Here is a 22,983-nt window from a genome sequence, read left to right as displayed (position 1 = left end):
GGAGTAAGGGCAGTGCTGACTGGGGTATTGGCAGTACACAGCCCGGTGCAGGTTCTGGGCACTGGGATGTGCTCGGTATCGGGGCCCTGTTACCGAGTAATGGGGGTTGTAGTTCTTCCCCAACCACCAGGTCTCTAGGACACCGGAATTCCTGTGGTACCGTTGGCTCACACGGTATCATGGAGGAGTGTCTGTGGTAAGTTATCAGTACCAATGGCTGTGAACATGCGGAGTGCTCCATAGACAGGAACTTTGCTGTACCTGGTACCAATGGTTTACTCGGCGCCGCTCCCATAGTGGAGTATGTTGTTTGTCTTTCTCCTTAGGGAGCCTTATTGCTGCCTCCGAGCCTGAGCCCCTGGCATCTAGGCGGTGCAGCTGAGCTCGTAGTGGAGGCTCCTAGATGTTTCTGGGTACCGCGCGTCAGAGCCGTCAGTGCTGTCAGCATCGAGGTGGCCAATCATGCTGGGGAACCCCTCTGGCTAGCCAACGACTCTGGTTGGGGGCTTGGAGCTGATTTTCTCGTGCCTTTACGGAGGGGGGGGTAATCTGCTGTTTTTTTCCCATGACTCTACTCCCTTGGAAGTTGAAGGCTCTGGGGATGATCTAGGGATGGCATTGGAGTCCTCTGGTGGCTGAAGTGCCTTCTCTGTAAGGAGTTTTAACTTCAGCTCCCGTTTTTTGTGAGATCTCAGCTTTAGCTGGAGGCAGAGGGAGGAGGCACCAGACACACAGTAAAAGTGTCTGTCCATTATTGGAATCAACGTCTTGCAGGAGAGGCACTTCTTGAAGCTAGGAGAGCTGGGCATGCCCCTGGGCACAGAGATGTGTAAGGGGGACATGCCACCGCCTCCCCAGCCATGCTCTCAGGCAGCTGCTGCGCTACACAGAGCAGCAACCTGGAGTGGCCAGCTTGAGCTGTGTGAGAAGCAACTCCATCGTGCTCCCCACTTGAACCTGGCTGCCAGTCAGAGTGGCCAAACAGGTGAGGGGTGCAACAGAAGAAGAACAGAGCCCCCCACCCCGATAATGTGGGGTGGGGAGAGCATGGTGGACCCAGTCTGGGCGCAGGGCTGGGGAGGTGTTGCTGGGTAGTTACATGTCCTCCCCTTTAGATTGTGCCCCCCCAGTATGGGGAGGCAGGAGTCATCTATGCCTGGAGTGACTATCACCCTCTAGCAGTGAGGAATGCAGAAGAAAGATGTTCTTTCTTCCTTTTTTTTTTTTTATAATAAAATGAGAGAAGTTAGAATATCTTCTGAACACCTCTGAGAAGGGGAGGATCTCCCCACCAAAAGGGCGAGGAAACAAACTAAAGTTCTTTTCTAAACCCAAAATGGGTAAATAGAAACACTAACTAAGAAGAACAAAAGAACTACTACTTATACTAATGATGCAAAGAATTAAATGGAGCGAGCCCTTGTCTCGAGGCCAAAGACGGTCCAGAAGGAACTAAGGGGGGGTTCATCCATGGAGCGCTAGATAGCCTCAAGGCAGAGTGCATGTGTGGGCTGAATGGACACTGCTACCTAAAATCTCTGATTAGAGGTGCAAAGGAGCAGAGTGGAGCAGTGGAGCGCCCATAAGGACACTGCTTGAAGAAGAATATTTGATTATTATTCTATTGTAGGATATTTTAGTGCACTAAGAATGCGGATAGCCCCATAGCCATGATAAAACGATCATGCACCTTCCTCTCCATTTCACTAATGAAATCTGTGAATTCATATGTTTTGACTGGTCTGGTTGATAAGCTGCTTGACATTGGCTAGGTTAGGAGCGCATCCACGTTAGCTTTAATACACTTTGCAGTGGCATAGTGCATCAGGAATTCCTGACTAATTGATTCAATATAGCTGTGAACCAAAGCATGGAAACAATAGTTTTGCCAAGACTAATAGTTTCCAATTCCTGTTCTGCCTAACAGCCCGTGCACCTAGTTATGCTCATGTAACGACTCTAAGAGTTATTAATATGCACATACTTGGTTGACTAATAACGGATAGAGAAGTAATAATAGAAAGAGTTTGTCAACTAGAGCTTCACTGAATTTTTGAGGCTATTAAATATAACTTGTGAAGGCGATAAAAAAAATCTCAGTCTGACACTTTATATAAAGTGAAGGCAACCTACCAGTTTTGTTCTGCTGACAGTCTATATTCATTATCATAGTTCCTATGAAATATACAAGAGGCTTAATGGAGTTTATGCAGATTTATGAAACTGCAACAGTGCTTTATGCAGTAGCCTACTCATTAATACTTAGAGAGAATGTTAACCATCAAAATGACAGGGCTTTTGAGCGGCGGGAGGGGGGAGTGTGTGTCAATACACAGAAGAAACGGAATCTTTTCCAGGAGCATCAACTTTCACTGACTTAATGAGCTTGAGGGGGGGAAAAAAATCAATTCTCCCCCATTTAAAGGGCATACAGAATGATTGCTCCAACCTCAGACCAATTTCTTCTAATGCAAAAGAGATGCAGCTCTGTGTTTATGTAACAATAGCACCTTTTTACTGATTTTTACCTCCCTTAGCACTGCAGAGCGAATGCAATCATCAGCGAGGTGTTGTGGCGTTTAATTCATTGCCTGTATAGGTCTTGGAGCTCTTCAGATGTAAGGACCTCTAACCATTGATGCAACTATGGTTTTCAAGGGAATTACATCAGATAATCTGCCCTGTTGCTGGTGGTGTCACCATAACCAGCATTAGCAGCAGTTTTTCTTCACTATCTAACTCCCTGTCAGTGACAATAAAATTTACATTTTTTTTTCATAATACAAACAAGGCAATAGGTTTCAATAGCACATCACTTGCATTTCAGCTAAGCAATTACCAGTGCTTAACAAAACAGGTAGGTCTCATAAGAGAAAATGTTGCCTCTTGTGCCAAAAGAAGTGACATCTCTATTTAAAAAAAAAAAAAAAAAAAAAAAAATCCAGGCTGTTCCTCCATATTAAAGGGAGCAGGGCTTCACCCTATCATAGGGCTCTATGCATTTAGTGCTATGTCACAGTTGCATTACCACTGCAGTAACAAGTCTTGTTCAAAACAGCTTCCATTTAAACTGCACAGTGGAGAAAAGGCCTCTATCCTCACCTCCCCCATCCCTGACAACTGTTGTAACATCACCTTGCCTGTGATTTGCTTTGATTATATGCATGCATATAAAACACCTACCAGCTTCTGTACACATAGCTGGTCTTGTGTGGGCACTATCCCTCTGCAATGAGCCAGGGGTGCATGGAGGGGGGGAAGCAACTAGGAAGAAAAGAGCAAAACAAGAACAAACCTAAACCATCACACGGGGAACACAGAAGGCTGGGAATTTTGCCATTTAGGGCATGCTCAGTGATGTCTTTAACACTGCATTTAGACACCATGGTGATAGTCTATATAAGTTGCCTAATAGGGAAGACTAGAAAAATCTGTTTATTAAAATATCTGATGACACGCACAGGCTTTCATATAACAGAATACATTACATCAGAAATTAAATTCCTCTCCCCACACGGAGAGCGCTTGATTCTTGGGTTTGTTTAGTTTGGAGAAGACTGAGGGGGGCCATGAAAACAGTTTTCAAGTACATAAAGTGTTGTTACAAGGTTCTTGTTAACCTCTGAGGCTAGGACAGGAAGAAATGGGCTTAATTGCAGCAAGGGAAATTTAGATTAGACATTTGGGAAAATTTCTTATCATGGTAATTAAGCACTGGATCAAAATTGCCTAGGGAGGTTGTGGAATCTCCGTCACTGGAGATTTCTAAGAGCAGATAAGACAAACACCTGTCAGGGATGGACTAGATAACACTTAATCCTGCCATGAGTGCAGGGGACTGGACTAAATGACCTCTTGGGGTCCCTTCCAGTCCTACACTTCTATGATTCTGCAAGTGGAAAGTCACAAACTGCTCAGCTGGTATTCCATGCTCAAAAGCTTCATTCAGGTAGTTGCTCATGTCTCGCTGTATTAAGACAATGATGTCCATCATTTTTAAGTTATAACAATGCCTCATGATTAGCCATAGAAACAGTCTGGGTGGTTGTTGGTTGTTTTATTTTGAAATGCAACATTCAGTTATACAATAGACTAAACATTTGATTAGTAAAAATATTTTGATGAGTCTGTCTGATCAAATGCTACAAATATCTATATAGGCCTGTCCCTACAGCTCAGGTGAGCAGTTCTGCATCTCCAAGATGAAGTCATGAGACTACTTATGTACGAGATAAGGCCCGTGTGCTGGAAGGTAGTAGTTCCTCATCAGGTACCTTTAAGGCTGGAACAGTAAATATTGGACTAGTGGAAACTCATTTCTGTTTTTTAATATATTAAAATTAATCCTTTTATCTTAACATTGGAAATTGTAATACCTTCTCCTCCAGTCTTTCCCTTCTAAAGTGAACCTTGACTAGCTACCTTACATGATTTGTACTCTAATTGTACAGAAATTACAGATGTGAAAATACATGTAAAATAAATACAAAATTATTGGCAGCGAAATCAGATACTTACTTAACATGCCATCGATTTTCGCTGAGTTTCTCAAAGCCAGACTACATGCTAGGAGTACAAGTATGAAGATAACATTAAACATTAAAATGTTTTCCTTATGTATGCAAATTCTCAGCATCTATGAACAGTGAAAGTTACAAGTTTTCAGAGCAAAACCAAAACAAAACAAAAAAAAATGTATTTTGACACAACTAGAGCTTTGCAATGTTACTCTGGGTATACATTTTAGCAAGGAAAAAGAAATCAAATTTTACAGCATCATCAGAATATGGTGCACAAACTTGGTAACCGTTGCTCTCCAAAAATGCTGAAAAACTGCATGTTAAAAAATTTATCGGCCAAATTCCAATAACCTGATTTCACTGAAATCGATGGTACCGTGTGTGTCTGCAGTGGGACCACTTGCAATGCATGGAAGTGCACACGTACCAAGTCTCCACAAGATCTGCTTCGTGGCACAAGGTGCTACTCAACATGAGTAAGAGTGTCAGAGTCTCTCTTTAAATAATCAGATTTAATGACTAATCCAAAATATTTCTGGTTGAAATCAATGCAAAAGACTCCATCAAACAATGAGGATTTCAGAGGCTTCAGGAGCAGGGTGCAAAAAGAACACGTGGAAATATTTGTTAAAAAAAGACAATTTCAAAAAGTGACAAAACTGATTTATTGTATTTATTAGTTTTGACTAATTTTTTTTATAGATTTCAATCGACTGAATTTCCCTACGATTTCTAAAATTTGATGTGTTTCATTTCATTTCAATGTGAAACATTTCTCAGTTTGACATTGTTTACATGGATCACCAATATATTCAAAAGTGATATGCAAATATCATATGAACCAGAAAAATGGCAGAGCCTATTTTAAAAGCTTTTCAGAGAATACAGTACAGAATATGAAGATTTTACCAGCATATAAACAAATAAGGATTAGGGTACTGCTATACATAATTAAAACCTATATTTTAAATTATTGACCTGTGTTCTTACTTTTACATAACTTGCCTCATACTTAAGTTACATCAGGGCAAAAAATTTATTTACATACCACTTGTCTATATTTACAGTAAATAATTACCTACTGTGCTTTCAGCAGCCAAAAGCTAAATTGGCTAGAAACATCAAATGAACATTCTTAGAATAATGGTAGAGCTAGATTACACCTGATCAATACATACTATTACAAAAAAATGTTGAAAGGAACTTCATGTCATTTATCAATTTACAAAACCATAACTTAGTATTTTGGATCTGAATTACTTTCATAATGGTATAAACCCTGAAATTACATAATTTCTGAAAACTACACTACTGCTTGCTGGTTCTGTGAATAAAACTATACTGATTTCAAAGGTAGCAAGCCAAATCACCAACTATATTGCAAACAAGCCTGAGATGCTGCCATCTTGGAAGTCTGCATGCACTCTCTTATATTACAACCATTCCATTAAATGTCTCACTATCCATGCATCTGAACTACATACAGTATATTTAACACATTCTCTGTATCTAGTCCAAGTTATGATAGTTGGATACAGCTCTAATCATCTCAGGATTTTCAAATCATGATGGTTAGAAAATATTTTGCAGTTCTGCTTCAGTGACAAAAGTGAACTATAGCCCAGAAAACACTATTTGTTCCTTAATAGACCATTATGAGGAAATCATTCTAATAATAAATGTTTTTCCATTATAGAACAATAGTTAAACTAAAAACCAGTGTCTATAATTACAAATATAAACCCCATATGCTTTAAGAATATGATGTCTCATACATAAATAAAGATTTTTGTACTGAAGCCTAGCTATTCGCTATACCTGATTTAAAGCAAATCCTTGGAGAATTATTAGCAAGGCAAACTCTTTGTAATAGCTACTATTAACAACATTTCCCCATAGAAACATGGAGCTTTTTGTATTGGCTGCAATGGAAGTCATGATCAATTGTAGACCAGGGTCAGAGAAATAAAGAACCTTTTATCACTTCAGTTGTAATACACAGAATACTCACAGAAACACAAGTTAGCTGCTTTGTATCTAAGGGCCTGCTCCTGCAACTCTTACTTTTGCGAATAATCGTACTGAAATCAAGGAGGCCAATTCTGATTTCAAAAACAACAAGGAGTCTGGTGGCACCTTAAAGACTAACAGATTTATTTGGGCATAAGCTTTCGTGAGTTAAAACCTCACTTCTTCGGATGCATAGACTTTCACTCTATGCATCCGAAGAAGTGAGGTTTTAACTCACGAAAGCTTACGCCCAAATAAATCTGTTAGTCTTTAAGGTGCCACCAGACTCCTTGTTGTTTTTGTAGATACAGACTAACACGGCTACCCCCTGATACTTGACACCATGCAATTCTGATTTCAGTCACAGTCTATTAGCGCACTGTGTAGATCAACATCTTGAAGGCAGTGGTTAAATAGGATTTCCATCACTGCAATCGCAAAATTTGTCCACTTGAGATTTTTAATAGAGTGCTGTCTAATTAGAAGTTAGGTTTTAATTTTGTTGTTGTTGTTGATCTGGGCTCTCCAGAAAAAGCTAGTAGAGTACAGCATGGGGCAGGGGGAGGAGAGAATTCCTGCCATTGCTTCTTTTTGCTTAGGGCAAGTTCTCAAACTGTGGGTGGGGACCCCAAAATGGGTCACAAACTCATTTTAATGGGGTCACCAGGGCTGGCTTACACTTGCCGGGGCCCAGGGCTGAAGCCCAAGCCCCACCACCTGGGGCCAAAGGCTTTAGTCCTGGGTGGCAGGGCTCAGGTTACAGGACCCCTGCCTGTAGCTGAAGCCCTGGGGCTTTGTCCCCCCCCCCCCCATCTGGAGTGGTGGGGCTCAGGCAGGCTCAGGCTTTGAGCCCCCTCCTGAGGTCCTGTAGTAATTTTTGTTGTCAGAAGGGGGCTGCAGTGCAATGAAGTTTGAGAACCCCAAAACCTTCCGGAGCAACACTCCTGAAGAGAGATGGAAGGAGCTACATTCATCTCTTCCTAGGCATTGGGAATGTTCCCCTTGAATTGCAGTCTCTCCTGCTAGGGGAATCTTTCCTGGGAGGAATGCATCTTTGTGATATGGCTGAAACGTACCTGTCATTCCATTTCTTATTCTTCTTCCAGTTGCTACAGCATTCTACATTTCACCCCCAAGAAGAAACCATCCTCTCTGTTTTAGCAGTTTGGCTCTTAGCTCCCTTTTCTTGAAATTGGAGAACTGGTCTGCCTGAGGAGGCTCAGCTAGCTTTCCTGGTATGAGTTAAAGCTTGTGAAGCAAACAGCTGCTCCCAGAGTAGAGACAGGTGCAGGTGGAAATAATTAAGGGAGACACAGGTGGCAAATCAGCAGCTACTAGGAAAATCCAGTTGCCTGTGCAAAGCCAGAGCAGTAGACTGGAGCTGGTTGCTTGTAGGGAAACCCTGAGGAAATGGGCTAAGTAATAGTTCTAATATAGCCTCAAGGATAAAAGCAAAATGCAAGTGTCCTCCGGTATTTGAGAGACTGCACGCGCTTGGCTTAAGCCTGAAAAGTTCTTGTCCTCTCAGGTGTGTCTTTAAAAATACATTTTTATCGGATTGTCTGTTTATGTTTCACCAATCCTTGCTTGTCAGCTGAGCTGCTTGCCAAGGTGACAGCTATTCGCCTGAGTAAGGTCTGCGGGATCTGTGGTTTTCAAAAGGACCTAAGTGACTTAGGAGCATAGGGCCCATGCTTCTAAATCAGTTAGCTGCTGTTGAAAATTCCAGTCTAAGTTCTCAATCTGATGCAGTGTCCATACCCTCTGACAGCTAAGTCATATTTTAAAAAGGACTAAAATGTTGTTAAAATGCTGATTGCTGCCAACGTGACAAAAAACACCAACAACTAAACAGCTTCATAAATGATGGACGTTACAAACCCAACCTATAATGAAAGCCAGAAATGAAATATTTTAAGTCTCTTTCAGGGCATTACGAAGTCAGAGCTTCAGCACTGCCAACTCCCAGTGTTAAAAAGAGTATGACATTTAAAAAAAAATAAAATTTGTGTCTTGGGTTGTAGACGCTTTTGGTTACACTTTTGTCATGTTTTCAAGCTTTTCTCTGCAACTATGAGGCGTTAGAAATTTTCATTAAAAAACATTAAAAAGCTGAGATCTCAAGTAATCACAGGATTCCAGAAGCTGGATACACTAAACATCCCCCCCACCAACACTAAATTTTATAAGATAAAACGCAAGAGGTGGCAACATTATATTGTATTGAAAGGAAGTCATCCCAAATAAAATAAATAACAGAATCTTTAAAACAAAATCAACTTTAAGTACCCTCCAATCATCTGAACAGTTTGTTATTTTTATACAAACAAGAAGAAATAACACAGCTACCCTTTGAACATAGGTACCCTTTAAACCAAAGAGTCTCCTTTTATCTTTTCTATTACAAATATATACTCATGCTTGTTAAAATTAGCCAGTGGGTTTGTAAATATACAAAACTTGTGAGCAACTACCATTAAAAGGATAAAAAGAACATAACTGAAAGCCATAAGTTTAAAAAGTAAACAGCAGGACAAAAGCACGTACAGTAGATCAGCCTAATAACTCTTGTGCAGAAACAGTGATCTGTTTATATCTTTAGCTGTAGGCACTTTGTCAGCCTGTGTGAGATGATTGCCAGCTTGGCAAGGGTTTGAACTGGGACCCTCCAGAGCTAAAAGCATGAGCTGTTATAGCTTGAACTAGAGAGCCAGGCACTGTAGCCAACTCATGTCCTCTGTGGACTGAGGACAGATGCATGATACACACTGACCAGTGGTTTACATATGCAAGATGTGCAGTTATGTTTTGTAAACTGATCACTGGGTCACATCAGAAACTGATCACATCAGAAATCACCATTCATGTTTGCACTAGCCCTCAAGAGAAGTGCAATGCCCAGTGCATGTGGTATGCTTTAGCACTACTGAAAAATTGGCACGTAGGAAATAAATCTATTGTATGTTTCTAGGTTGAGGGGGGAACATAAGAATTATGAGCATGTGTTCTTCTATACTGACCCCTTCAATGGTGTATCTGATGGGGCTCTCCATTCTGCAAGGAAGGGACTTCAGATAATTATCTGAGTGTGGGAACTCCCTTGTCCCATTTATCTCTTCAGTGTTATAAATCTACCAATTTCCTTTATCACTATAAGCTATGGCTAGCTGGAAAGGGATGCTGAAATATATCTTCCTGCCTTTCCTCAGACAGAGAGCTCCCTTCACAATGTCCTCCATCACTACCATCCTACAGAGAGACACTAGGGACCAACTTTTGCACAGGTGTAAACTTTTATTGACTTGGATGAGTGTAAAATGCTCATCCAAGTCAATAAAAGTTGAGCTTCTTTCCCCCAGAACAGTGTTTGGTTTGAGGTCTGTAACAGTGCAACAAACCATTGCCTGAGATGCTGAGTCATTCTTTCTGAATTCTTGTATTTTTGCAAGAAGCTAAATCCCAAGTTCTTCATTCAGGCAAAGTCCAATAGCCTTACTGAGGCATGCTCCAACTGAAGTCAGTGATTTAAATCTGAATTAAATGAGAGTTTGCCTGTTTAAAGGCAAAGAAAGGACCTCAGAATTGACTCCAATTGAATTTATGTTTCAGGACTATATTTCATTAGATAGACTACAAAGTAAAATGTATATATAGAATTGGGAGTGGGAGGTAAGTCCCTGAACTGAGCCCTATTATATATTATTCCAACCCCATAATGTACAGATCACACCTTCACATGTCCAACTGATCCTAAGCCCAGGCACTGGCTCTGATTGGCTGATTTAAAATACTGATTGACCAATCTAGGCTGGTGAGGTGTGAGGACTCCGTTTTGAATCTGTGTGAGCTGACGAGAAAAAAGGAAGCATTGTTAGAGAGTTTTGCAGTTAGAATAACACTGCTAAAGCTAAGTTCTGGAAAGCACATGTTGCAACAGAGAATGATGTATGTCACAGCTTTACATTTCAGCTTTGAGAAAGCACATAGAAACCATTTATCCAGCATCTTAAAAAGCACCATTGAAAGGTTTAACAATAGAGAACACCAAGTATACAGAATTTTTAACAAGACTATCAGCAGGAGCTGTGCAGGGATCCACGGAAAAGTATACAGCCCAGAAGAATCCTTGGAAGATAGATTCCTAAAGGCACAATATATTATGTCCTGAAGGATGCAGCAGTTGACACCTAGCCAACTGCTACTGTGGAAGATTTCAGCTTTGGGTGACCAATGAGAGTCTGAATCACAGCACCTATTTCCCTCCTGCAATTTTTTTCGAATACTATGAACGCTGCTACATATGAGCGAGTTTACAAGTGATTTTAATGCAAAAGACCATGAGCAACTATTAATCCTAGATAGATGTAGATCCAAAATGCCTCCGGCCTGAAAGCTCACTGGATCACTAAAGATTTACAAAAGATGATCAATAATTCTTCATTGCAAGGCTTTGTTGTAACATCTATCTTCCTGGAAAGATTGTGACATGACTATTCCCATCCTGGGACTAACCATTTTGACTTTCAAAGACATTTAGTCTGTATTCCTCTCTTCCTACAAATTGCAGGGTCAGTTCTAACTTGTCCAAGAGGCTTCAGGGGCTGGTCACATCTTCTCTACCTCTGTACTAAATGAACACTTACAAAGTGGTATGGAAACACTGAATACTAATCATTAGATGAGATTATGAATAGATTAGATTATTTTGATAACTAGGTACCTGGGTCTCAATAAGGATGCGATATAGATACTCTGTGGCTTTATCTTTGTGGCTGGAGGAGAGATCAGTTTTGGGCCTTGACTACACTAGAAAAGATTTGCTGGTATAACTGAATCAGCAAACGCTCCTAGTGGAGAGAGTTTATATCATGAGATACTAGTTTATACTGACAAAGAGAGTGATTTGCTGGCATAGTTTACACCAGTTCCCTGAAAGAAATTAGTGATTCCAGCCAAAGGACATTTTTGCTGGGATCTCCACTAGGGCTTTTGCTAATGCAGCTATGCTGCTTAGGGTGTGATTTTTTTCACACTATTAACCAACATACCTATGCCAGCAAAACTTTTAAGTGTAGCACAGGCCCTAGAAAGAAAATCATCAGGTAGCAAATTCTATGTTCTGGATACTGACCTCACCCCTAATATGAGATATATGGGATGTAGTGAGCAGGAGGAATTAATGGAAAGGGAGAGAAAAGTAAGGCCAGGCAAAGCATGTCTCTCTGCCTTACAATACTAGTATTAATCTATTTTGTGATCCTGGTTTGAAACATCTCTGCCGAAGGACACTGCTAAGCTCTGGTGCTTCCCCTCCTCCAATATGCAGCTGAAGAGGAAATGCAGTGGAAGCATCACTAAGAGTCCAGATCTTACTCTTGGAAAGGAGTGAGAAGAGATGCCAGATTCCTTGTCGAGTGATTAAATTATCCAGGTAAGAACTTGGGATGGGACCCTGGCACATTTCACTTTAAAGGTGGATTGGACCTGGAAGTTGAATGGGAATTTTGGACTTGCCCCTGAAGAGTCCTTCATCAGGGAGGATTGTTCTGTTTGCTGGCTTCCAACAGTTGAAGAGCGCTGATCCACCCCCACAAAGGAATCTCAGCTGGTGCGAAGGGATATAAATGTCCCAACTAGCCACCCAGACTGTGAGCCCCTTAGGGAGTAGTCTTGGCAGATCTCCCCATGTGTGGCTCCTGAGAAGATCTCCTTGCAAATGCTATGCCTCTTGACCTTTGACCTGTGCTGCCGTGATGGGGGTGGGAAGAATAGGCAAAGAAGGATCTCAGCAGGGTCCCTTATTTAGGGTGCCACCCCCCAAAATTTTTGAGGATAGGAAATGGGAAAATAGGGGGAAAAGATTTTGGCTGCTGCTGCCCCAAAATCAGCTTTGAAAGGTGGAAGAGGCAGAAACAATGAGCTGGAAGCAGAGAATCTGGTACAAGATGAAAGTATTGAGAGGACTTTGAGCCAGGCCCAAGATACTTTTGGCTTAGTCTGAACTGCCTCTGCATGTACAGGAAAAGAGTCACAGCCCAAATGTCCCAGACTGAGTGGGAGGTCAGGATCCAGAAAGTTTTCATTGCTCCGATACTGCAAGATTTCATTGAAAAGTATCACTGCTTCACAAAATAATTCTAATGTGTGTTGTATAGTAATGAATGAATTTACTGCTTACAGTTTAAAAAATCACTTTTATAACTGTGTGTTCTTAAACAAATTCATGTTTGGTATGTAGTGCTTTATGAGACCAAGTATTTACTGTGCCCATGAGTTACGAAAATACCCAGTTAGATTTGATACATCCCTGGTAAAAATTACCAGTATTCCTCAATACCAATTGAAACAGATATAGGCTATTATACCACTAAGTGGGCGAGTCTCAATGTATGCATATCTTTTTTCTTTTCTTTTTTTAAAGCAAAACCAAACATTTTCAAACATACACTATATAATATTGCATATACAAAGATGAGATGGCCCCTGGATTTGAACACTATCAAATTTTGGGAGGAGAAGTTTAAATCTGGATTTAAATTTTGCAGCTGTGTTTGTGTGTGTAAAATAACACACACACACACACACACCAGATGTGGTGCATTTTCCTGTGTTCTTAGTATAGCCCATTATGGTGTGTTGAAAGAAACAAAAGAACCAGCAAAACACCTATCTATTTAATCTCTCTAAGCCATACCCTTTGTTTTTATTAGTAACCATGTAACTTGAAATCTCTAGAATGATACTGGTTTTAAAACTGGTTGCCAAAATGGTCAATTACCATCACATCCCAAGAGATTCTTCTCCTCCCTCTCTGTTTTCTTTCCCTATTACTTTTTAGCATAGGAATGGTGAGCACCAGTGGCTTTCCCTGAACATTTCTCATCCTCTTCTTTTCTCTCTTTGCCTTTTAACAAAGTGGTCTTTACAGAGACTGAATAATTTTGATTTTTGAAAAAACAGCAAGGCATGTTCTATATACCTGCTTAGAAATCAGATAAAGCCTAGTAACAATTAAAGTATTAATTTATGTGCTTCTATTACAACTAATAGGTAATGTTTTTAAAATCAGGATAATTTTTTTGTTACATAAAATGGCAAGTTAATATACAATATTTTTGAACATGGAAAATTTGTTAGGAAGTAAGCATAAAACTTAAAATATCAACCCTCACGTACCACACTCAGTAAATAAATTCTCATAATAAAAAAATATGTTTTTTACATTTTGATCTGATTACATCTAAGTTGAGTAACTTAAAAGAAGCAGATTTCTTAAAGATAAGGTCAATGCTGCGTTAATGTGGACTGGACATTCATTTGCACAGCCCTTCAGATGCAACATGACAACTGCCCAAATGCTGTGTGTGTACGTCTGAATGTGTGTGAGAGACAGAACCTAAATGTTAAGGCTATAGTTTTAAAGCAATATGCTCCCAGATAATTTTTAAAAAGGCAACAAACAACCCCTACAAATACCAGTCCTTAAATACTGACAGTCAAGTTCTAAAGCTTGACTTAAAAAAACATGGACTCTACAAAATGAATTCAAGTACTATTGATGTAAGTCACTTGTGAACTGAAGTACCTTTGTTTAGACCACTGCAGTAATGAAAATGGAATGGAATACATTAATATTCTGTCTCCATCTCTGATCACATCTGGCTGCAAGAGCTCACAGTCCTAATATACTGAAATACAGAGCTCCTCCTATGTAGAGAAGTTAAACTCGTTTTTCATGGCCCCACAAAGAAAGTCTGAGTTGAAGTATGGAGCTAAGATAATCTGAGATTTGCTCTTTGAAGAGGAGGGCTGAAACTGAAGGCAAACGATCCTTGAGAAATATTTTGAAGCTAATGACAGGAATAATATTTAAAAATGTAAAGCTGGTTTTCTTTAATGACAGTATTTTTAGGAAGTGATCACTTTGAGGTGACAAATGTGGTACTCTTTCCCAAATACTGGTTGTCTTGCAACTCTAACAATAAAGGATCCTTTAAACCCTTTTGATATCAATTCTGAACTGATGTAATCGGTCTCGTAAGGTTCACACCACCGGCAAGATAGTCTAGCCTGGATGAAAAATGCTTTGCTTCTTTGTCTTTAACTTTTGTTCTGTACTTATACTTTGACTTTCTGTTTTTCAAAAGGAAAAATATTCCTGTTCTTGTTTCACATGAATCTGTTGAAAATACCTGTTGATAATACCTGCCGTAATCTTGTTGCCAGGGCAATTAAAGTCTGGAGATATCCCTAGAGTTTTGCTGCAAGTCCCCTATACTCTCATAGTCATTCTCTCCTTGGAGAATAGCTTGGCTGGTGTTAGGCACTGATAAGGTCTTGTCTTCCTCTTGGCTTACTGACTGGACAACTTCGTTGTCCGATTCTGACTCCCCATTTGGCCTGTCCAATGACTGAGGCACAGTGGTAATGTCTGAGGTGTTTTCCAAGTCCTTTACGCTAGCATAGAGGCCACTGCAAATAGATGGGGACCTTTGAGGTACAACTTCTTGAATACTAGTGTAAGTAGAATCCAGCACTCTGATGGCCTGTCCTGGTTTACTCACAGAAGAGTACATAGCTGAAATCTAGGAAAGAGAAAGAGAGAGATTTAATTTTTAACCATAGCAAAGAACTTCTGTTCCATCATCCTCAATCTGTTCTGAAGTCAGCCCTGGAAAAGTATATCGCTGCTACATGCATCGATTTTTTTTTAGGGAGAAAACATTATTTATTAAAAACAACCATTGAACATAATCCCTTGTAGTCCAGTCTGTATACGAAAGATAGCCAGCCCTGTGGGAAAGTTGATAGAGTTATAGTATGTTTTACCTCAATATTCTCAATGCTCTGGCTGACTGTGGGTGTGACAAGGAGATGACTGGTTTCAGCTTCTGGAAAACAATGTGTGTGTGAGGGGGTGGAATGTAATTTGTACCTAATTTTAGATAGAATGTCTACTCCTTTACCCTTGGATAGAGGCTGCACTGTAACTATAGTTGTCACAGGTTCTATGAGGGACCAAGGATGTGAAGAGAAAATAAAAATAGAGGACAAAATTTACTCAGCCAAGGCGATATTAAATAAAACTAGAGCAAATGCTGGGCCTGATGCTGCAGACCCTATTCATTTGACTTCAATGGGACTGCTTCCTGAGCAGGGGTCACAGACTTAGTCCCTCTGTGATTTAGGATTGCAAGTTAAAAAGCAAACCCTTGTCAGCATGTCTTGGAGGCTGACAGGGAGAGAGAACACCCATGGTCACACTAGCCAATTCCCACTAGCAGATGACAAAAGTAACATGCCTGAAAAGCTATGAAATAATAAACCTTAAACAAGGGCATGAATGGTTCAAGAAAAAGGCACTTTCAAAGGGAATAATTAATAAAAAGAGCCAAATCTCAGAAAACACAGAGCTGAATAAAGGGGCCATGTACTCAAACAAGCCCACATAAAAGGCCTGGAGCCCAGACGTGGAATTCTGAACCCCAGAATGCAGTAGACAGCACACAGCCACTGCTCTAGGTATGTGATGCAGAAGTAGATGATACTCACTGCTCCACCCTATGTGTGGATTTGGCTTTGCGGTTACACTTCTGTCTATATCCCTTCTCTACTGGAATGCAGAGAGCCCTGCAGTGCATAAGGCAGGGGGTGGAGCTCACCTATGTGGGTTTTCTGAGCCTACCTCCTTTGTTAATAGAAACATAGCTCTTCTGCTACATCTGACACGCATGCAGGGTCATTCATGGTTTGGATGAAGTGAATTAAGAAACAAAAGATGTGCATTATCATAAGACAACACTGAGTGCTGCAGGTGCACCTGTGATTCAGATAGGGAGTGGAAACACTTCCATTAATATTCTGTTGTATTTTTTAATTAACAGATGTATCACTTTCCAGGTGGTGATATTTCCCAACTCTTATTTCCTGCAAACAATAGGAAATACAGACAGAAAGTTTTCCTACTAATATATTTCCTGAAATACCATATTCATGCACACACAGATTCTCAGGACTAAATTAAAAGAACCCAAGATCAAGGATGACTGCCTGTTTATGGATCTCTTAATAGAATAGATGAGATCATGTGTGCACTGTAAAGTTTGTGTTTGCTTTTTAGACAACAAATATTTGTATATTTCATGGGGTTACTGGAGGTGACCACACTCAGCCTCTTTTTTTTTTTTTTAACTTTTCTTTTCCTTCCCTATTTGGATCCCCTTAGTTTGTTTTACTTGTATAAATTTTTAGAGGATGGCTTTATATTCCAAATGGTTTTATTATGTTTTAAATCTATTTTACATTTCCCCAAGCACTGTGGGTGGGGGAGCACTTAAAAAAACAACAGGCCATATTGGGCCATTGATTTATTTTAAGCAGAACTCCTCATTGAAATCAACCGAACTATTTATGGCCTCAAATTATTTACTGGCATTAATTCTTTACAAGGCAGTAACCCCCTAGTAACAGGTATGAAAAACCAAAATGCAACATTCTACTTTAAAACACCTCAGATTTTATGACTTTGGCTTTATAAACTGATATGCATCCGAAGAAGTGGGCTGTAGTCCACGAAAGCTTATGCTCTAATAAATTTGTTAGTCTCTAAGGTGCCACAAGTACTCCTGTTCTTCTTTCCACAGCTTTAGTCTCCCTACAGAGAATTTTCACCTTTCTCAGACCCCACTTAATCATGCAGAACTTATGCTGATCTCAGTCTGAAAAAAAAAAATCTTCTGGTTAGTTATTACATTTCATGCAAGAAACCTACATCATCTTCTGTCAGAGACGGGTCTTCCTCTCGAGACTTGTAAGACAGCGAACTAAGCCTCTGTAAGAGAAAAAAACCCTCATTAACAGTGAACATTGTGAAACCTGTAATACAGCATTCCCCTTAGAATCAATATATATTACATGGGTATTTGCTCACTCCATTCTATTTTACATCAACTAATATCTATGCTACTGCTTTTGAGATAAACAGCCCTGAGGGTAGTATGGCTTTTTAGTGCATCAGTGTTGTTCTGAACCTAACTTTCATAAAGAAAGGTAAAAACAATTCAATGGTTAAATGGACTCTGTTCTATAGGATTCCTGCAGTTAGATTTCTAGTGAAATAAGAATGAGTCCGCAAAAGGTTTACAATCATGAACAATTAACACCAGGCTGTTACGTAAGGCTTACCATATCACACTATTTAAACATCTAAGAACTATTTCTAATTTAAAATAATTAGTTTAAACAAATTCAAGGGAATAATATCCCTTTAAAAGAGACACGAGTTACTGGAGGTACCATTCTTTGTTAAAATGTTAATTGAACCTTTGCAAAATGGTTGTGGCTGATGTCTTGATGTTGGGTTGGAGGCTTTGGCTTCACAACTGAGGAAATAACGGTGTTACCCATGAAGTTGGTTTAACAAAAAATCAAAGATATATTTACATAAACATTCCCTTTTTTGTTGCTACAGCAGAACCAGCAGATGCTGCTGTGCATTGATAGTGAAAGCTAAATAGAGGAATGGGAAATTAGAATTAAAAAAACCCTACAACAACTCCCATCTACAATGTTTAAAATATTCAATCAATTCCCATTTTCAACTGTGCTGCAGCCGTAGTTCTCAAGGACAGAACAGGCCTGCACTTCAATGCATTATGCATGTATATGGCAAGAAACATGTGATGCTGCTGGAGCTCTAACTCAGGATGACTTTTACTCTGAATAAATTTTAATTAGACAAACACCTTTTCTCTGGCACTTAGGGAACTGTATGTGTCATCTCTTGATTAATTCTTCAAAGCGTGAACCACTTTAATCAATTCCCAGTCCCAGCAGATTCTGACATTGTATTCTCTGGTTTGGGGAGCTACAGAGCAGCGAATACATTTCTTTGTATCAATGACTATGAAATAAAATGATTTTTTGGAAGATTTTTCACACCTGACAGGAATAAAGTCATTAATACCGACAAATTTTCCCCATAAATATTAGGGTTGGTGTTAATATTCATTACATATAATATTTATTATATATTTAGCTCTTTTTGGTTAATTATTAGCAAAGTAATCTTGATTTTCTTTTAATAGCCTTGTTATTTGTAAGTATTCACTGAACAGTCTTGATGAAAAATTTTCGGGCTTATGAGTTGTGTGTAAATTGTTCACTTTAACTCTAATATAGCCATCAATATTATATGGTGTTTATCTGTTCCCTGATTGGATGATTGAAACGTGTTAAATAGGAGACACACCAATAATAAATAGCAAGTAATGTATATCCAATACACATTTCAGACAAAATCATTCAGATTAAAACTTGTGAAACTTCAGAGATTTGTTAATATTTTAATAAATACTAGGGCTGTCAAGCAATTAAAAAGATTAATAGCGATTAATCGTGCTGTTAACAATAATAAAATACCATTTATTTAAATATTTTTTGATGTTTTCTACGTTTTCAAATATATTGTTTTCAATTACACACAGAATACAAAATGTACAGTGCTCACTTTATATTTATTTTTATTACAAATATTTCCACTGTAAAAAACAAAAGAAATAGTATTTTTCAAATCACCTAATACAATCTCTTTATCATGAAAGTTGAACTTACAAATGTAGAATTATGTCCAAAAAAAATCTGCATTCAAAAATAAAACTGTAAAACTTTAGAGCTTACAAGACCACTCAGTCCTACTTCTTGTTCAGCCAATTGTTCAGATAAACAAGTTTGTTCACATTTGCAGAAGATAATGCTGCCTGATTCTTGTTTACAATGTCACCTGAAAGTGAGAACAGGCGTTTGCATGGCACTGTTGTAGCTGGTGTCGCAAGATATTTTACATGTCAGATGCGCTAAAGATTCATATTTCCCTTCATGCTTCAACCACCATTCCAGAGAACATGTGTTCATGCTGATGATAGGTTCTGCTTGGTAGCGATCCAAAGTAGTGCGGACCAACACATGTTCATTTTCATCATCTGAGTCAGATAGATGCCACCAGCAGAAAGTTGATTTTCTTTTTTGGCAGTTTGGGTTCTGTAGTTTCCTCATCAGAGTCTTGCTCTTTAAGATTTCTGAAAGCATGCTCCACACCTCATCCCTCACAGATTTTGGAAGGCACTTCAGATTCTTAAATCTTGAGTTGAGTGCTGTAGCTATCTTAAAAATTTCACATTGGTATCTTCTTTGCATTTTGTCAAATTTGCAGTGAAAGTGTTCTTAAAACGAACAACATGTGCTGGGTCATCATCCGAGATTGCTATAACATGAAATATATGGCAGAATGCAGGTAAAACAGCAGGGGACATACAATTCTCCTCCAAGGAGTTCAGTCACAAATTTAATTAACACATTTTTCTTTAACAAGCGTCATCAGCATGGAAGTATGTCCTCTGGAACAATGGCCGAAGCATGAAGAGGCATATGAATCTTTAGTGCATTTGGCACATAAATATCACGACGCTAGCTATAACAGTGCCATGTGAACGCCTGTTCTCATTTTCAGGTGACATTGTAATTAAGAAGCAGGCAGCATTATCTCTCGTAAATGTAAACAAACTTGTTTCTTCTAGCCACTGGCTGAATGGGAAGTGGGACTGAATGGATTTGTAGGCTCTAAAGTTTTACATTGCTTTGTTTCTGAGTGCAGTTATGTAACAAAAAACCCTACATTTGTAACTTGTACTTTCATGATAAAGAGATTGCACTCTAGTACTTATATGAGGAGAATTGAAAAATACTATTTCTTTTATTTATCATTTTTACAGTGCAAATATTTGTAATAAAAAATAATATAAAGTGAGCACTGTACATTTTGTATTCTGTGTTGTAATTGAAATCGATATATTTGAAAAATGTAGAAAAGCATCCAAAAATATTTAATAAATTTCAATTGGTATTCTATTAAAAGTGCAATTATTTATAAAAAACTAATTTTTTAATCATGATTCATTTTTTGAGTTAATCGTGTGAGTTAACTGCGATTAATTGACAGCCCTAATAATTATCCAATATAAAATGTACACTCACAAATAACAAATATGACCCCATATCATAAGGGTGTGTCTGCCCTGTAGCACATACTGTTGGTCAAGCGTGGCATGGCTGGCACTTCCTGCCTCAGTTTCCCTCTCCACGGTTGGTCTCCATCAGCACAGATTTGATTGGTGTATAAGAAGAACTAGGATATGGCAAAGTGATGAACTGCTCACACACACCATTGCCCTACTACCGGGAAAAGCTAACTTTGATCACCAGGCTAACATTTTTGCCATTGTGATCACGCAGTCTCTGACTAGACCATAAACAATCATGTCTTTTAGGAGTCTATATTTACATGTAAAGACCAAAGCAGTTCTTGTCTCACTATTATTTACCTCAGCAAATGTAAATAATGGGGGGAAAAAACTCACTATAATTTCATTTGAGCCTTTTGTGAAACTTGATCCATCTTAACACTGTTAAGAACTCTATGGCCATTCTAGCCTACAAAGCAGCTTAATGGCAGCCAGGGGAAGATGCCCAAGGCCTGGTCTATACTGGGCGGGGGGGAGGGGGGTGATCGATCTAAGTCACGCAACTTCAGCTATGTGAATAATGCAGCTTAAGTCGACATACTTAGATCTACTCACCGCGGTGTCTTCACTGCAGTGAGTCAACTGCTGATGCTCCCCCATCGACTCCGCCTGCATCTCTTGGCCTGGTGGAGTACAGGAGTCGACGGGAGAGCGCTTGGGAGTCGATTTATCATGTCTAGCTTGATGCGATAAATCAACCCCCGCTGGATCGATTGCTGCCAGCTGATCTGGCAGTTAGTATAGACAAACCCTAAGTCAGAGTAGCTCCTAGGGCAGATTTAACTTACATCAGGGGCTGTCCCAACCACTGATGCAAGTGGAATCTGGGTGGCAAAAAGGTGGCTTAAAGTCAACTTTGTCCCCTCCTATGTTGTGCCTTAGACACAGCAGAGAACCTGGTCTCTAGACTGTAAGAACATCAGGACTGGGCCTCATCATACCTGCCTGTAAACTTTTGTTGAACTGTTGTTAAACCAATATGGGAAGTGAATCCCAAAGTAAGAATGGCCTCTACCAAGAAGCCCTGCTCTCCATTTTGTACATCTAGGTATTATTTGCATAAGCTATTAGCAAAAACTAAAGGAGAAAAACCCTAAGTCACAGAAATGAATAGGATGCCAGTGCAGCCTTTAGAAAACTAGTGTGATAGCTTCCATACATCTAACACCACTGAGGAAGCAGGCAGAAGCAGTTTGTACTACCTGCAATTTCTGAATAGTTTTAAGAGTGGCCCCAAGTAAAGCACACTGCATGAATCCAATCTGGAGGTCAGGATGGTATGGATAACTGTCCTCACCAGAGAGACTGGAGCGTATGCTTCACACTGCCACTATTTCACAGCCATGCATGACTTTAATTTAAATATGTTTTTTAAAATAAAGGACAATTTTTAAACTTTCAGCTCTTTGACCACCATCTACGTACATAGGGTCTTTTTTCTGTCATTATACAATTGTCAGTATAGGGTTTACCTTATCAGGTTCACCAGCCCCCTCAGTCACCTCTTCTTTCTCCTCTGCTTCCTTTTCCTGAACGTTCTCATTTTCATCAAGGAATTTCATAGGTACGGGAGGTGGAGCCTCATCTTCCACGTTTGGAGTGTTGCCAAGAGGACTCTCTGAATTAGTACTTTGCCGACTTTTTTTATTTCGGTCAACGGAGGCATATTCTGCTGACTCAGTCCTGCGCTCAGGAATCTGGTCCAGACCTTCAGCAACTGTTGGTGTAGACTTTGGTTTGCTGCCACAGCTTCTCTCAGCGTTGGCTGCTACTCTTACCTCCTTAATTTCCTTCACAGTTTCATACAAGCAGTCTTCAACTATGTTTTCTTGGGAGGAGCTATCTTTCAAGACCTCATAAGGCCCTTCCATTCCAAGACCCTGATCATTTTCAATATTTCTTGGGGAGAGGATGGTTTCCATGGCATCGTTAGGAGGAATTCTGGGTAGCTCCCGGCTCTGGTGACATTTTATCGACTTTCCCAGAGCATCCTGATGGTCTAACAGATCAGAAACAGAAGTTTGTACGTCTTCATAAGGCTGGATGCAGGCAGTTGTGCTGTCTTCTGAGAGAACTACAAAAAAATAAAACAATAATTTACCAACCCTTCCTGACTACAGGAAGGTTAGATTAAATAAGCATACAACCTACTTTGTTTCTGCATTACTATTTTATATTTACAGTGAGAAAAAATAACTTGGAATTCTCCGGCATTCACAGTATTCTCAGGTTTTAAATAAAAAGACATTGTTGTACTTACCAGATAAGATAGTTTAGTTTCACAGCACATTATTTATACAATGAATCTCAAAACACTTTACACAGCAGCAATGATCATAGTGAGCTCAGGGAACGGGCGAGTAAATGCAACATAT

The 22,983-nt window shown here is 39.5% G+C and overlaps 1 protein-coding gene across 1 annotated transcript in view; it reads right to left on the bottom strand.

Moving 5' to 3' along the window:
• Nucleotides 1-22,983, bottom strand: part of PAG1 (phosphoprotein membrane anchor with glycosphingolipid microdomains 1) — a 208,072-nt gene that overhangs the window by 23,065 nt on the left and 162,024 nt on the right. Inside the window, exons 6-9 of the mRNA XM_054020395.1 lie at nucleotides 22,081-22,682; nucleotides 17,302-17,361; nucleotides 7,607-15,115; nucleotides 4,519-4,566 (exon numbers count right to left, since the gene is read on the bottom strand). Coding sequence (XP_053876370.1) covers nucleotides 14,762-15,115; nucleotides 17,302-17,361; nucleotides 22,081-22,682 — 1,016 coding nt within the window. The 3' untranslated portion in view covers nucleotides 4,519-4,566; nucleotides 7,607-14,761. The remainder of the gene's footprint in view (nucleotides 1-4,518; nucleotides 4,567-7,606; nucleotides 15,116-17,301; nucleotides 17,362-22,080; nucleotides 22,683-22,983) is intronic.

The sequence above is a fragment of the Malaclemys terrapin genome, chromosome 2 (assembly GCF_027887155.1).
Source record: "Malaclemys terrapin pileata isolate rMalTer1 chromosome 2, rMalTer1.hap1, whole genome shotgun sequence".
NCBI classification, from domain to species: domain Eukaryota; kingdom Metazoa; phylum Chordata; order Testudines; family Emydidae; genus Malaclemys; species Malaclemys terrapin.
Note: the sequence above shows the minus strand (reverse complement) of the source record. Positions and strands in the feature narration are given on the sequence as shown.